We start from the raw sequence: 13,619 nt of genomic DNA, 5'->3' as shown, positions 1-13,619 counted from the left end.
GCAGGGTTTGAAGGACCTGGGTGCACCGGGCTTGAGTTCCCAGAGGCCCCGGGATCGCCGGTGCCATGGTGGGCGTTTGCTCCGCAGCCGGCTGCACGACCGGCTCGGTGCCTGGGCCACGGCCTGCCCCCCACGCCCCGCCCCCCTGCACCCAACCGGCCCGACGATGAGAAGCCGCGCAGGGCACGGCTACCTTGAGCTTCCTCTCCTTCTCCTGCACGACGGCCCGGATGACGGTGAGCGAGGTGTAGGTGAAACTGAGCATCAGCAGCAGCGGCAGCTGGTACTGGACGGCCACCAGGAAGGGGTCCGAGATGAAAGGCGGGTAGGGGAACCTCTTCGCGATCACGGTGAGCTTCTCGAACAGCTGGCGCGCGGAGGCGTTGGCGTGGTACTGCATGATGGCCCGGTCCACTGCGTGCTGCACGGCCAGGAAGCCCTCGCGGATGTACCCTGAGCGCGGGCCGGGGGGAAAGCCACGTCACGGGTGTGGCTCGCTCACACGGCCGCACGTCCTGAGCCGTACCGGGTCTCCGTGGTGCTCGGGGCCATGGAGCGACACCACTTAGCGCTCCCCCGGGCACCCCGGTCTTCTGGCCTGTAGGGGCCATCCTCATCTCCTACTCACGGCCCCTTCCCACACCCCCAAGGCCAGCCAGGTGGCATCTGTCTGGCCCTCTCTTCTGCCTCCCTTGTCCACTTTGGAGGACCTCGGTGATGACATGGAGCCCCCCAGGATACTCAACAGTAACCTACTACCCCGAGACCCGCTGAGTAGCTGCCTTACTTCCATCCCCCCGCGCCAGCGCCTTGAAGGGAGGCAGGCATCACCGTGCAAAGGCCAGTACTCAGAGCTGTGAGCTGCTGCGCTCTCTCTGCTGGCCCTTTCTGATGCCCCTGCCATGTGCCCTGTAACAAAATGCTGCCAGTGAAACGGTCTGGGAGGAGTGACCAATTGGGGGCGAGCGATCCCAGCCCAGAGCCTGGCCTGCCGCAGGGAGCCTGAGGAAGGAGTGGGCACAGCCTCAGGCGAGCAGAGGACAGATGGGCACACGGGCACAGGCACCCTCGTTCATAAAATACGGGGACCTTTAAGATACGCAACACCTCTAACACGGAAATGCCAGCGGGCTGTGTCCCAGCCCCTAGAAGAGAGAAGCAGTACGGCCCCCCACCGCAACATAGGGGCGACCATGGCTCCCTCAGGTTCCAGACGTTTACGTCTGCAACAGCAGTGCGTATGTGCCAAGCATGTCTGTGTCCCTGGCCCGCGTCCCTACCGCGGCTCAGGCTCCCTGTGTGTGCTTCAAACTGGTGTGGACTAAGGAATCCTCCACATAAAAAGACGTGGACCCTGGTCGTCGGCTGGAAAGTTTTCCTTAGGCTCCTAGTTGGTTTTCCTTTTTAGGCAAATTTCGAATTTATACTTAGTGAAAGGGTCCTTACAAGCAGGCGGGTGGTCTCTCCTGCTGGCCCCAGGCACCGGCCATGGTCCCTAAACACCGGCCTCCGCCTCCCTTCCTCCTGCCCACCAGCCTGGCCACCTGGCGCTTCGTCTCAGGACATTTCTGGTTCTTTCTACCAAAACGCGGACACACTCTATTTCCTGCAGACGGTGGGATCCTGTGTTCTCCGTAACACCCTGCTGCCGCCCGGAACCCACGGAAGGGGCCCTGCTCACCCCCAGCTCCGTCCCAGGAGGGCAGCTGGGCTTTGCAGGAGACGCACATGCCGCTGTCGGCCCAGGCCTCATGGGACAGACCAACACGCTTGCTGAGGGGCACAGCTAGCCTGGAGTCAGCTTCTGCCAGGGCCCCGCTCATGCAGTCGGACCCTGGACAATTGCTCCAAGACCACAGAGACCCCAAGGCCTATACAAGTGCACAGCCAAGGCCAAGGAGGGAAGGGAAGCATGAGGCCTATCCCACAGACGTGACGCCAACTGCAGCCTCTCCGAGACGGAGACGCAGGTTTCCTTCGGGACCACACGTCCTCGGGAGGCGGGGAAGTGCCTCTGCGGACTCGGGAGTGTTTTAACCCATCAGAGCCAGCTTTCCCATGACATGGAAGAAGACCAGACAGCCTTAAAGAGATACTTCTACAGAGAGAAGCAAGGTGGGGCTTCCCAGTGACCGTCCCCTGTCAGCAGCCCAGGCCGGGGGTACGGCCGCGGCTTCTCACCAGGTTCTCCACCGTCGGGGGCCGCCGGCTCCCTTGGTCCCGGGTTTGGGAAAAGTGGGAAGAGCGAAGTGGTGTGCCAGCCCTCTGTCTCTTTCAGGAAAAAGGAGCCTGTTTCGGTCCACATGTAGTTCCTTCGTGTGTAGCTGAACCGTAAGTGGTACTTCACCTACAGGAACAAAGAGAAAAACGCCTACTCTGACGGAGAAGCAAACGTCGTGTCCAACGAGAGACAGGTGACCTCCCCACCCCTGCAACCCCCAACAAGGTCCACGGGGTCCCGGAGCGTCACACCGACAGCCCTGCCCTGGGCGGGGACAGGGAGCCCTGCCGTATGTCCCCAGGGTGTTCTCGCCAGCCCCATCTTGCCGTCCACTTCCAGGAACTCTGCGCCCGAGGTGTCCCTGATCACCGGGGGAGGGTCCCCAGAATAATGCTAGAGCAGCTGCGTCCTTTCCTGGTCTTGATGGCATTAGGCAGGAATACTTCTTGTGTGCTAAATCACTGAAATTCTACTGCTGGGGTCTGCTCCCTCCCCTCTGCCCACCTGATAGCACACAGGGGACACGCCGGAGGACTCTGGGGTCTGCAGCGGGCGGCTGGCTGCCTGCTCCTGGCTTTCCCAGCGGCATGGGCCCTTGGGCTACAGTGGCAGCAGAGCGCCCTGGGCAGGGACCCAGCCGGTGATGTGGGCCTCGCAGCCAAGCCAGGCGTTGCCCCGCAGGGAGGGGAGGGGCTCTGTGGGGGGTCCTCACCGCCAGCGGCAGGGGCTCCGCGCTGTGGTTGAAGGTGTGCTCGAACACCACGGCGGCCAGCACGTTGGAGGAGTGGTTGTCGTACCTGATGTAGTCCTCAAAGTCCTTCTCGGAGGGAAAGCCACGAGCTGTGGGGGAGCCGAGAGTTGCCCGAGCGCCCGTTCCACTTGGAAATCAGGCCAGTTCACATCATTTTCAGTAAAAGACGGCAAACGTCCAGGTTTCTCTAGGGCTTTGTACCCATGTCTTCAGAGTGCAGGAGGCTTTCGTGGAGGGGGGCAGAGAGACTGGCTGCTGAGGAGACGGGAGGCACCCTGCCATCGGGGGGGCGGGGTTTCTGGGGAGAGCTGGGGGCAGGGCCGGTCCTCCCTGCACGGGGTGGCCTCTGTCTCAGGTCACGTGGGGTGCCTTGAAGATGGAAGCGGACACTGATGTCGTACGTCACACGGCTTCTCTATCACCAGACCCCACACCACGTAAAGGGCTTCCCTGTCGTTTCTCCATGAGGGCAGAGAACCTCCCCTGAGCCTTTGCCACGTGGCATCCAAAAGGCCACAGGTGGCCTGTGCCAAGGGAGAGGCGGGAAAAGCGCAAACACTTTTTATCCTGGAAGTGAAGGGTGAGGCCAGGGGACAGACAGCTGTGTGTCCCAGACATGTCCCTCAACGGGCTTCCCAATACCTTTTCCTAGAACCGTCCCCCCAAAAGCACATCCCAGGAAAGGTTCTGGGATGACCCGTGGAATTCTAGAGCTGACCCCACCATGAACCGCGGGGGGCAACTCAAGAGCCCGTGACGCTCCAGTGGTCGCCCACGTGGCTCCACTTGGCCCTCTCAAGCCTGGTCCCATTTTATAAAGAGTGGCCCGGCAGGGGCGTGTGGGTGGCTCAGTGGGTTAAGCCTCTGCCTTCGGGGACACCTGGGTGGCTCAGTTGGTTAAGCAGCTGCCTTCGGCTCAGGTCATGATCCCAGCGTCCTGGGATCGAGTCCCACATGGGGTTCCTTGCTCGGCAGGGAGCCTGCTTCTCCCTCTGCCTCTGCCTGCCAGTGCTCACTCTCTCTCTCCCTCTGACAAATAAATAAACAAAATCTTTAAAAAAAAAAAAAAAGCCTCTGCCTTCGGCTCAGGTCATGATCTCAGGGTCCTGGGATCGAGCCCCGCGTCGGGCTCTCTGCTCAGTGGGGAGCTTGTTTCCTTCTCTCTCTCTGCCTACTTGTGATCTTTCTCTCTCTCTCTCCGTCAAATAAATAAACGAAATCTTAAAAAAAAAAAAAAAAAAAAAGACTGGCCTGCCAGCAAGGGCAGATGCTGAGTCTGGCTGCCGGCGCTCACCCGGGTTTGCTCCCCCACCAGCCGGACAGGACGGGACCCCGAACACACGTCACCTCTCATGTTGATGACCAACGCCCGCCGCACCATCTCCGTGATGGTCTTGACGGCGTCGCTCTGGGACGGGACGTAGGCAAGCTCCCAGGCATCGCCCGGTGGCGGAAAGCTGAAGAACAGGGGCAGCTCCCGGATGGACTGGCTGGGGTAGACGGTGGCATTGGGCACGTTTTCCGACTGGATCTTCAAGCGGAGCCAGATCAGGATCCCCGAGAACAGCAAGGGCAGGAAGAGCTCCAGGACGGTCACCAGGACCTTACGCTTCTGCAAGAGGAAGGGGAGGCTCCAGCTGGGGGACCACGAGGCCCGTGGGGCCCTGGGCCCTTCCTGGGACCCGGCCACACCAGGCTGCGCACTTACCCGCCCTCGGGACACCCCCTCCTGGGGGCCGGGCACACGGGGGCGCGCACCTACCTGCACCGTGTAGTTCTTCCAGAGCAGGAGCCCCAGCTGCCGGAGCACGGCCATCTTCGGGCTGCCCGGGAGGCTGCGGAGGCGGCCGCAGTGCACCTGGAGGCCGGGGTGGGAGACCCCCCTCAGACACAGGCCTCCTCCCGCGTCCCCACCTCCTGGCTGCCACCAGAGAAAGACACCAGCTCGGCTCTGTCCGCTCCGGAGAAAGTGCGCTGCTAGGCAGTGGCTCGCCTCCTCCCCAGACGCTCCCTCCGTGACAGGCTCTAGGGGCCGCATGCTGCTGGCAGGGCACTCGTGCGGCCGTAAACCCGCGCAGGCATCCCCTGTGGTCCGGGTGAACGTGCTTCGTCCCTGCGCATCGCCCCTCCCCACCAACTGGCCACCCCGGCCATGGCCACGGTCAGAGCCGGCGAGAGCAGACTTGGCTGGCAGAGAGCTGCGGGGCGGGGAGGCGAGGCCCAGGAGGGGGCCCTCGCCGGCCGGGCTGACCCACGGACAGGACGTGGTGGGCAGACACCTGGGTGGAACGATAGCCCTTGCTCTCCTGCCGTGAACCCCCACGACCAGTTTTTCCTGCTTCCACCGTGAGCGCTGGTACGCGGCCTCCACGTGACAGCGGTCGCTTTCCTCAAGAGGAAATGTGCCCCATGTCACGTAGAGGTCTTGTGTTTAAACCTGGCAGAGACACAGAGCCCTGCGTGCGTGAGACACTCACCTGCTGCGGAAGGAGGTGGTCTGAATGAGTTCAGGAAGACCCCACAGCGCCCAGGACACGGCAGCACCGTGTGCCCGAGGCTGCGGGCATGAAGGCTGGGGGCAGACAGGGCCGCGCCCACCCAGGGCGGGCACGAGAGTGGCGGAGGCGGCGGCCCCCTCTCCCGAGAGCTGCTGGTTCCCGACCACACGGAGGCGAGGGCGCGGGGGGCAGTAGAGAGAGTCCCCTGGTGTTCACGGTCCTGCAAGGCGGGGGAAGCCTGTGTGATGCACCTGGGAAGGTCTGAGGTCAGCGGCCCCACGCCGCCCGCCAGGCAGGTCAAGGGTGCGCGACCCTTAGTGAACGCGGGCACGCCGACCGCACGGCTGGGAGGACCTGCCTTGAGTGAGAGCTCTTCGATTTTTTTCCCAAAGACCAGCTTTACATTTGGTCCCAATTGGTTGCAAGTCATTTCCACGGAAGCTCTTTTTAAAATTAAACTCATGCATTTTTAGAAAAGATGTGGCCGTCCCTGTCGGATGACGGTTGCTCAGAATTCGCATTAAAGGGTACTCAGTGAATACTCGTAGAGAACGTAACTGTTATTTACAAATTAACCTAAAATATGCTTGTAATTAACCACGTGGTTAAAATGTGAAGAGATTAGAGCTAAAGGAGAATGAAATGTTATTAACGTTTCAAATTCTCCCCAATTCTATTCTATTCTATTAACGTTCCAAATTCTCCCCAAATTCACAAGGCGCATAAAGTGTCATAAGATCAGCTGTGGACAGTTCACAAACACACACATATATATAATAAAAGGATAAAAAGAAAAAAGACCCACGAGGACCCGTGGTTTTTAAAAAGTTTCTAGGGGCGCCTGGGTGGCTCAGTGGATTAAGCCGCTGCCTTGGGCTCAGGTCATGATCTCAGGGTCCTAGGATCGAGCCCCGCATCGGGCTCTCTGCTCAGCAGGGAGCCTGCTTCCTCCTCTCTCTCTGTCTGCCTCTCTGCCTACTTGTGATCTCTCTCTCTCTGTCAAATAAATAAATAAAAATCTTAAAAAAAAAATAAAATGAAAGGTTTCTAGAAGGTTTCTAGAAGTGGTTCAGGCCAAGAGGGGAAGGCAGTGCCTCCCGCTGGGCCCGCCAGCCCCACGATGCACCCTGGCCTGGCCGGGGTGAACTTTCTTCCTCTCCTGAGAGGGAAATAGAAAAAGGTCACACCTCAGGTGAGACCGCTGGTCAGACTTCTGGCAAAGTCAGGCCAGGAAAGGACACATCCCTGTGCTTACTCCTGTCTCTCTGGCCCGAGGAGTGGGGAGGACAGAAAGGCAGACCAACCGTGTTCCTAGAGTCCCTACGAGGCCACGCAGCACCCGTGCACTGACCTGGGTCCTGGGAGAGGCTCCTGGCCGTGGTCTCCCTCTGGGGCTATGGCAGGACTGGCTGGAAAGAGGCGGCTCTATGACCAGGGCCCTGGGGTGGGGCCTGCAGGCCTCTTGAGTGCAGCGGGGTGACGGGTGCCTCACAGGACATCAGGAGGGGCCCGGGACTCGCTGGCATGACTCTCCCAGCACCTCTGGGCAAAGGGAGGGCGCTAGAGCATAATTTGGAAAATAAACAAAAAAAAAATCCTTTTACTGAGTTAGAAAGTGAACAGATCGCAAGTGTGTTACTCAAAACAGAGCAGATCCGACAACAAAGAAACACGGATGCAGGGAAACAGACTGTAGGGGATGGGTCTCTGTTCCCACCTGACGCGCGGAAATATCGGGAGCCCTCCCGTTAAGACAGGCTCACCCAGCCCTGGCTTCTGCCATCGCAACTCTCTTAAGCACGAAGAAAGGAGGACGAAGGACCCGGCCCCGGTCACACAGCAAGAAAGCCGCGAGCCAGGACACGTTTCTAGCCCTGCGTCATCCGAAAAGTAGTAAACCTTCATAAAACTGTACGCGTCGCTCTCACGTGTCAGGTTAGACACGAACGAGAGAAACTCTTCCCTGCGTCCCACCACCTGCGGGGGTACTCCTCGGCCTCCTCCCAGCGCCCGGCTGGCCGCCTCGTGCGCGCCAGGCTACCGCCCAAGTCCCCCCGCACGCCTTACCCGCATCTGTTCTGTCTGAGCAGAAAGGAATTTAGAGGCGATTCCCAGAATTACAAAATCTGGATGGCTCTGTGGTTATGAAAGCAAATGTACAACGAGGACAGGAAGTTGAAAGTTCCTCAAAACACTCGACATTGAGGTCCAGGGTCCGCAGAAGAGGGGATGACCGCCAGGCAGAGCCAGCCCCGCGCCTCCTACGCTAAGGCAAACACTCAGGCGGGGGCCACTTGCGGAGTCGCCGCCTCCGCCCCACGGGAGCGGCTGAGGACTTCCCCTCCAGGACTCACTTCACTCGTCCAGGGACAGAGCCAGGAAGGAAAGGGAAAGCTCCCCCCACCACACACACACTCCTAAAAGGCTTGTTTGCTCACTGTTAAAACACTACACAAAGTGTGGAGTGTTTCGGTGTTTGCTTTTTAAGTGAACGACTGAACTGGTCCAGGGTGAGTGCGTCCTGTGGCCTGGGGCCTGCTGGTTTCGGGGAGCTCTTGTGGTGACACACAGGATTCCTCCGATGAGGGCTTTTCCAGTAACTTCCATGAGTTCAAGAGGTATGGGTCGTGCCAGCGGGAAGCACTCGCGGCCGCCGGGGTGCACGCTCGGAGCCCGGACACCTCCACTCCCCCACCGGTGGCTTTGTCGTTACTGGCTTGAACCTGTCGTCCACTGTCCATGTGCCCACGCCAAACAGGGTTTTGCTTTAGCATACGAGGAACACAGGGGTGTTAATGCTTCTAGAGAAGTCGCCCCCAAGAAGGCCTCGAGGCCAGCGAGCGGACGTGGACAGGGCCCGGTGCAGGGTACGCACCCTGTTAGGTGGCGAGTTCCAGTCTCATCCCGAGCTCAGTGCATGTCCTTCCAGGGATGCCTGAGTCTGTCCGGGCCTGGAGGATGGCATGGGGTCTCCACGATCCCACGGTCCCGCATGAAGGGTCTCCACGAAGCCAGGCCTCCAAACGTCACGTGAGGGCAGACAAGCCCAGCTCTGCCCTCTTTCCACGGGCGAGGAATAGAGACAGGGCCTTACAGGTGGCGCTGGCCAGGCCTTGGGGCTTTTCCTGAGGACCGAGGTTGGTGAGGACCCCGTTGAGCTGGGAAAGCATCTCCTTATCGACCCGGGAGTCCACAACAGCGAGTGGTAGTAAAGGTCCACGTGCGTCCACTCCGGAGAGGTACTTAACGCTTGCGGGTGGAATCTGCAGTCTTCTACGACACGCAAGACAGAAAGGCATTGATTCCTCCCCCAGACACCTGCCGGTGCTTGCTGTGTGAGAGGTGCTGACGGTGTGGAAATGGAAGTTGTAACATGCCCAACCCAAGATGCTCACAGCCCACGAACACGTCCGTGTACCGTGAGTGCCGGAGCCGGAGCCAGAGGAGGCAGCGTGAGGTTCTGGAGGACAGAAGTCGTGTGTGTGTGTGTGTGTGAGTGTGTGTTTGCGCGCACACACATACGACACGGGGGAGGCTCTGGGAAGGCTCCGGGGAGTGGGCGACACAGGAGACCAGTGTCGAGAGTCCTGGTGGCCGGGAGGGGCGGTGGAGAGTGTGTGCCGGGAACAGCTGGTGGTTCTGATCACCTGGTCAGGGAGCAGCGGGGAATGAGCCGGAGAGGGAAGCCGACCAAGGCCTTGGATGCTGTGCCAACAAGGGGGGGGGCCTCCACACGGGCAGTAATGCTGCTCTCCCGGTGGTTTTGGGGGGTTTGATTGTTTTACCGGCACATGATCCCTTCTTCTGGGGGAGGGAGCTTGGGGGGTGCAAAGGAAACATGTGAAAATGTCTATTTCAGGGGATTCTGCACAGGCGAAGTCTAAATACCAGTCCGCACCGTACGGCATAGCTGAAAGCAGCAGGCGCGTTGACAGAGCGTGGTGCCCGCCAGCGAAGCCCACCCCTGGCCTCCACGCGGGCTGCACCACACCATCTGCTGGAGGAGAGGAATGGTGAGAAACGGCACTCAGAAGTATTTTTCTCCAGAAATGAGGGGGAAGTTGGCTTACTGATACTCGGGAAGGAGGGACCCTGGCGTGCATGCTTGTCTGTTGGCGGTCGTGCACCCTGGCAGGGACGGCGGCCCTCGTCCGCTGGTTTAGTTGAAGCCTCGCACGCAGGCTGGACTTCATGGGACGCAGGATAGGATGTGCAGGTGGAATGAAAACACACAAAATCGTGGCTGAAGCGTTGTGATGCTTCATAGGGATTTGGGAAGTGACCGTGAATACCCCTGGTGACAGGAAGGGTCACCGGTCGTCTTGGGACTTGGAACTTAGGATGGAAATATGCATTTTCTTTCAACGAATGTTCCAAATCTGGAGGTCTTTTTCCTTTCTCTCCACAACAATGGACTGCGGCTGCGTGTTCGCTAGCTCCTTTCTTTTAAGCCAAAACACTCAAATCTGCTCCTTTAAGAAAAGGTGGCAATGAGTGAGAGTTGCGGCTTTTCAAAATACCCTGGGCTAGGAATAGGGCATTTATAGGAAGGGGTGTGTGGAGCCCAGGGGCAGCGCCATCGACACGCACACGCACACGCCAAGAGCATCCCAAGGCCAGAAGCTCCACCCGCCCCAGCAGCCCCAAATGCTTACCACCCCCCACCCCCCCGCCCAAGCAGCAAGAGCCCTCACGGGACTGGTGAGTGGGAGTGAGTGAAAGCCAAGTCTTGGGCTCACGGCATAGTCTGTGTGGCTTCACGGGGGTCGTGGGGTCTACTGGCGACATGGCCAGAACCCGGAACTGAAATAAACAGAACCCGGAACCAGACCTTCAGACAAGGACTCAGGGTTCCCCGGGACTTTATAAACGGGGTCCAGGCTCGCTCACACGGCGTTCTTCGAAAAACAGCATATGGGATGAGGTGCCCGGTTGGCGAAGTCACTGGGGTATGTGACTCTTGCTGCTGGGGACATTGAGTTTGAGCCCGTGATGGGCATAGAGACTACTTAAAAAAACGAAAACAGCCTGTGTTTTAATGACCGACCTAGTGGCAGTAACACGCTGGACAAAGTGACCGTGTTCACTTTGCTTCCTGTCCCTTTGAAAGGTCCGTGTGTGTGTGTGTGTGTTTCTGTGCCCACGATACTTGGGACGGTAGCACACGGCGTTATTTTACGAGTAGCTAAATGAAACACAGGGGTGCAAACTCAAACTCTCTCACACAGAGCAGCGTGCAAGAAAAAGCTGGTGGACAGCGTATTTACGCAGCGGCCCCTGCACGGATGAGGTGGGAACAAATCCGTGAGGCCTGGTCATCGTCCGGGAGCCCCAGGAGGCTGGGTTCAAGGCTGTGGTCACTCGTATCGGAGGCCCAGCCTGAGACCCGGTTTGCTGGCCTCGTGCTCACCACCACCACCTGCCCTGTCCAGGGTTGGGACAGCTGTCTCCTTGGGGTCATATGGCTCTGAGTTCACAATGAGGCTCCTCACAGGGGCTGGGGGGGGTGCATTTTTAAGGCAGGGGTGTGGCCCCAGGGACGCTATGAGAGAGTTCCACAAAACCTGTGCGTCTCCTGCTTTGTTCACCCCGGCTGGAGCCTCGGTCCCTTTCCTGTCCTGCAAGCTGCTCTGCCTCTCTGGGTGTAGGAAAGAACGTAATGAGGCAACCAGGGATCCCTGGGGACAGGTAACCATGGGTTTCAGCGTATTGCTCGGCTCCTACAAAGGTACCGGTCTGCCTGTTGACTCCAAATCTGAGCCACTCCGGGGGACGGGGGCTGACACGCCCCATGCTTTCCCAAGGGGGCCTGGGCCTCCTGGGGTTTTGTCTTCTTGCAATATCATTTCCCAGTCCAGTCCTAGTCCTGCTGTGAAGCAGGCCCGGACAACCCCAGCCCAGGGGCTCTTCATCCTGGCTGCACAACAGAATCTTTGAGGGGGGGGTGTGATTTAAGACAGAAGCTGACATCAGACACCCGCCCCCCGAAGATCCTGGGCTCTGGCCTGGTCACGGGACCTGCCCCAGGATCTCTCCACCATGCAGCCGGGGTTGAGACCTTCTGCTCTTGTTGGAAGCCGTCCCAACAAGCTGGAAGCAGCTTCTCTGATGTCTCGAGGGGCACTTGTCTCATCCCGTCTGATGCTACAGTTACTCGTGAATCGATCATTCTCTTTAGCTCTATCCTAAGGTCCCCAAGAGCAGGGACCACATCCAGTTCATCTTTCCGTCATGCCCAGGGTCTTGCCCATCCTTCTCCCCTGAGTTCTAGAATGTTTTCTCTTCCCTCCACCGACTCACTAGCAGACGAGTCTACTGTCGTCTTGGGAAGCTGGGCTGGAGAAAAGACAGTCAGGTGGGGGGTCTTCCTGGGCCTTCCCGGTTGAGACCAAGTCAGAACAGGTTCCCTTGAGACCAGCATATGCACCCTTCAAGGCTAGTGTTTTTTAAAAAGCCCCCTGAGCTGATCTCTCCTGTTGCAAACGGCTGTCTCGTCGGCATGACGGGAGATCACCAGAGATGGAACGATGTCATCCCGTATGTCAAATATGATGACCAAGTGCGCAATTAGAAAAGAAGAAGAAGAAGAAGAAGAGCGAGGGGATTCCCAGGGCATCCATTTTTCTTATTTTCCCTTGATGCAAACTTTCTAGAGGAAAGGAGCCTTGATCTTTTCAAGTTTACCCAAGGCAGCACCCAACTGTTCAGGATCGAACGACACCGTTGCTCGGGAGAAAAAAGTCAGCCTGACTCACTTGCACCCTGCCCGGTCCCCGCTCCATCACCGGCTATCAGCCACCCGTTCAACAAGCGTGTCTCCATCCCCTGTTCTGAGCCAGGCTGGGGCTCTGTTCTGGGAACCCAAGCCCTGATCAGACCCAGGCCGGCCAGCAAGTGGGCTCACAGGGCAGCAGACAGAGGGGTCAACAAACAGAAATACCCAATAAGGCAATGGGCTTTCTTTAGGCCACATCCAAGGAAGTGAGGAGGGGGTTCTGGTTGGCACACCAAGTGTGCACCAAGTACAGGAGACAGGCCCTGCCCTCATAAGGCTACAGCGTAGTGTGTGAATGCGGAAACCAGTGTAAACGCAAATTCACACCACGGACCCACTGACCACGGACCCCGGAGGTTACTGAGGGCTGTTGCAGGCCTCTCCACCTAGACCAAGCGTCGCGGCCTTACTGCCCGCTGCACAGCTCCCACCACGAGCACTGGCCCCCCCATTCTGGCTGCCGGGAGTGAAGGGCTGGGCGCAGGCCGGACCCGGGGTGGGAAGCACTCCCACCCACCCGGGAAATCTGCACGAGGCATGAGCCAGCAGCATCCCAGCGGCCCTGCTCCGCGCTCCCGGCCTGGCGCTGCAAGGCTCTACCGGGCGGGCGCCCCGAGTGCCTGCCTGCCGGACGAACAAGGCCACCCTCCCGGATCGGCACAAAGGGCGCCGCGGCGCGTCCAGCTCCGGGGTTCGCGGAGGAAGCCGCCGGCGGGGAGGGGACACGCCCAGAGGCTCGGCCGGAGGGCAAGCGTGAGTCAGGGCGGCCTGGCGCTGCGGCCCCGCCGAGGTGCACCTGCCGGGCGGGGCGGGGCGGCGCGCGGGAGAGGGGGTGGGGGGTCCGGGGCAGACCGGTCAAGCGGGGTGCGGCCGCAGGCGCAGGACGGCCGGCAGGAGGGCGGCCCGAACCGCGAGCCCCGGGAGCAAGCGAGCGCGCGCGGCGGGTCCCGTCGGCACTCACCGACCCTCGGCGCCAGGGCGGCGGCGGCCGGCGCGCTGCCCTCTCGCGGGGTCCCCTGCCTCGGGCCCGGCTGCGCTCGGTCTCGCGGCGGCGGCGACACCGACGGCCCGTGCTGACAGCGGCTGGGCAGCCGGGCGGGGAGGGGGCGCCTGCAACCAGGAGCGGGCGCTGACCCGGCGGCGCCGGCTCCTGCAGGGGGCGCGCCGGCCGGCTCGCGCGTGCGCAGTGGGCCAGCCCTGCGGGTGCCCGGCCCGCCCGACGCCCCGCCCCGCCCCGCCCGCGCCTGCGCAGTGCCCCCGTGCCGCCGCACGGCCGGCAGGGGGCGCGGGAGCCCGGGGCGGGCGTGGCGGCGTCCACCTGCCCTTTGGAGCGGCTGCAGCAGTCGCCTCCCCCAGCCGTTCCCTCCAGCACTG

General features: G+C 60.3%; 1 protein-coding gene across 2 annotated transcripts in view; it reads right to left on the bottom strand.

Annotated features, from left to right (window-relative positions):
• Positions 1-13,417, bottom strand: part of ABCA3 (ATP binding cassette subfamily A member 3) — a 37,874-nt gene extending 24,457 nt beyond the window's left edge. Inside the window, exons 1-8 of one of the 2 annotated variants that reach the window (XM_045992579.1) lie at positions 13,207-13,417; positions 6,822-7,030; positions 5,450-5,690; positions 4,735-4,830; positions 4,320-4,584; positions 2,934-3,061; positions 2,182-2,347; positions 194-453 (exon numbers count right to left, since the gene is read on the bottom strand). In XM_045992579.1, the coding sequence (XP_045848535.1) occupies positions 194-453; positions 2,182-2,347; positions 2,934-3,061; positions 4,320-4,584; positions 4,735-4,788 (873 nt within the window). In that variant the 5' untranslated portion in view covers positions 4,789-4,830; positions 5,450-5,690; positions 6,822-7,030; positions 13,207-13,417. The remainder of the gene's footprint in view (positions 1-193; positions 454-2,181; positions 2,348-2,933; positions 3,062-4,319; positions 4,585-4,734; positions 4,831-5,449; positions 5,691-6,821; positions 7,031-13,206) is intronic. The other variant, XM_045992578.1, reaches the window with a different exon arrangement.
• Positions 13,418-13,619: the final 202 nt, after the last annotated feature.

Source organism: Meles meles, chromosome 21, assembly GCF_922984935.1.
Source record: "Meles meles chromosome 21, mMelMel3.1 paternal haplotype, whole genome shotgun sequence".
NCBI lineage: Eukaryota > Metazoa > Chordata > Mammalia > Carnivora > Mustelidae > Meles > Meles meles.
The sequence above is the reverse complement of the archived record's forward strand: the minus strand, read 5'-3'. Positions and strand labels throughout refer to the sequence as shown.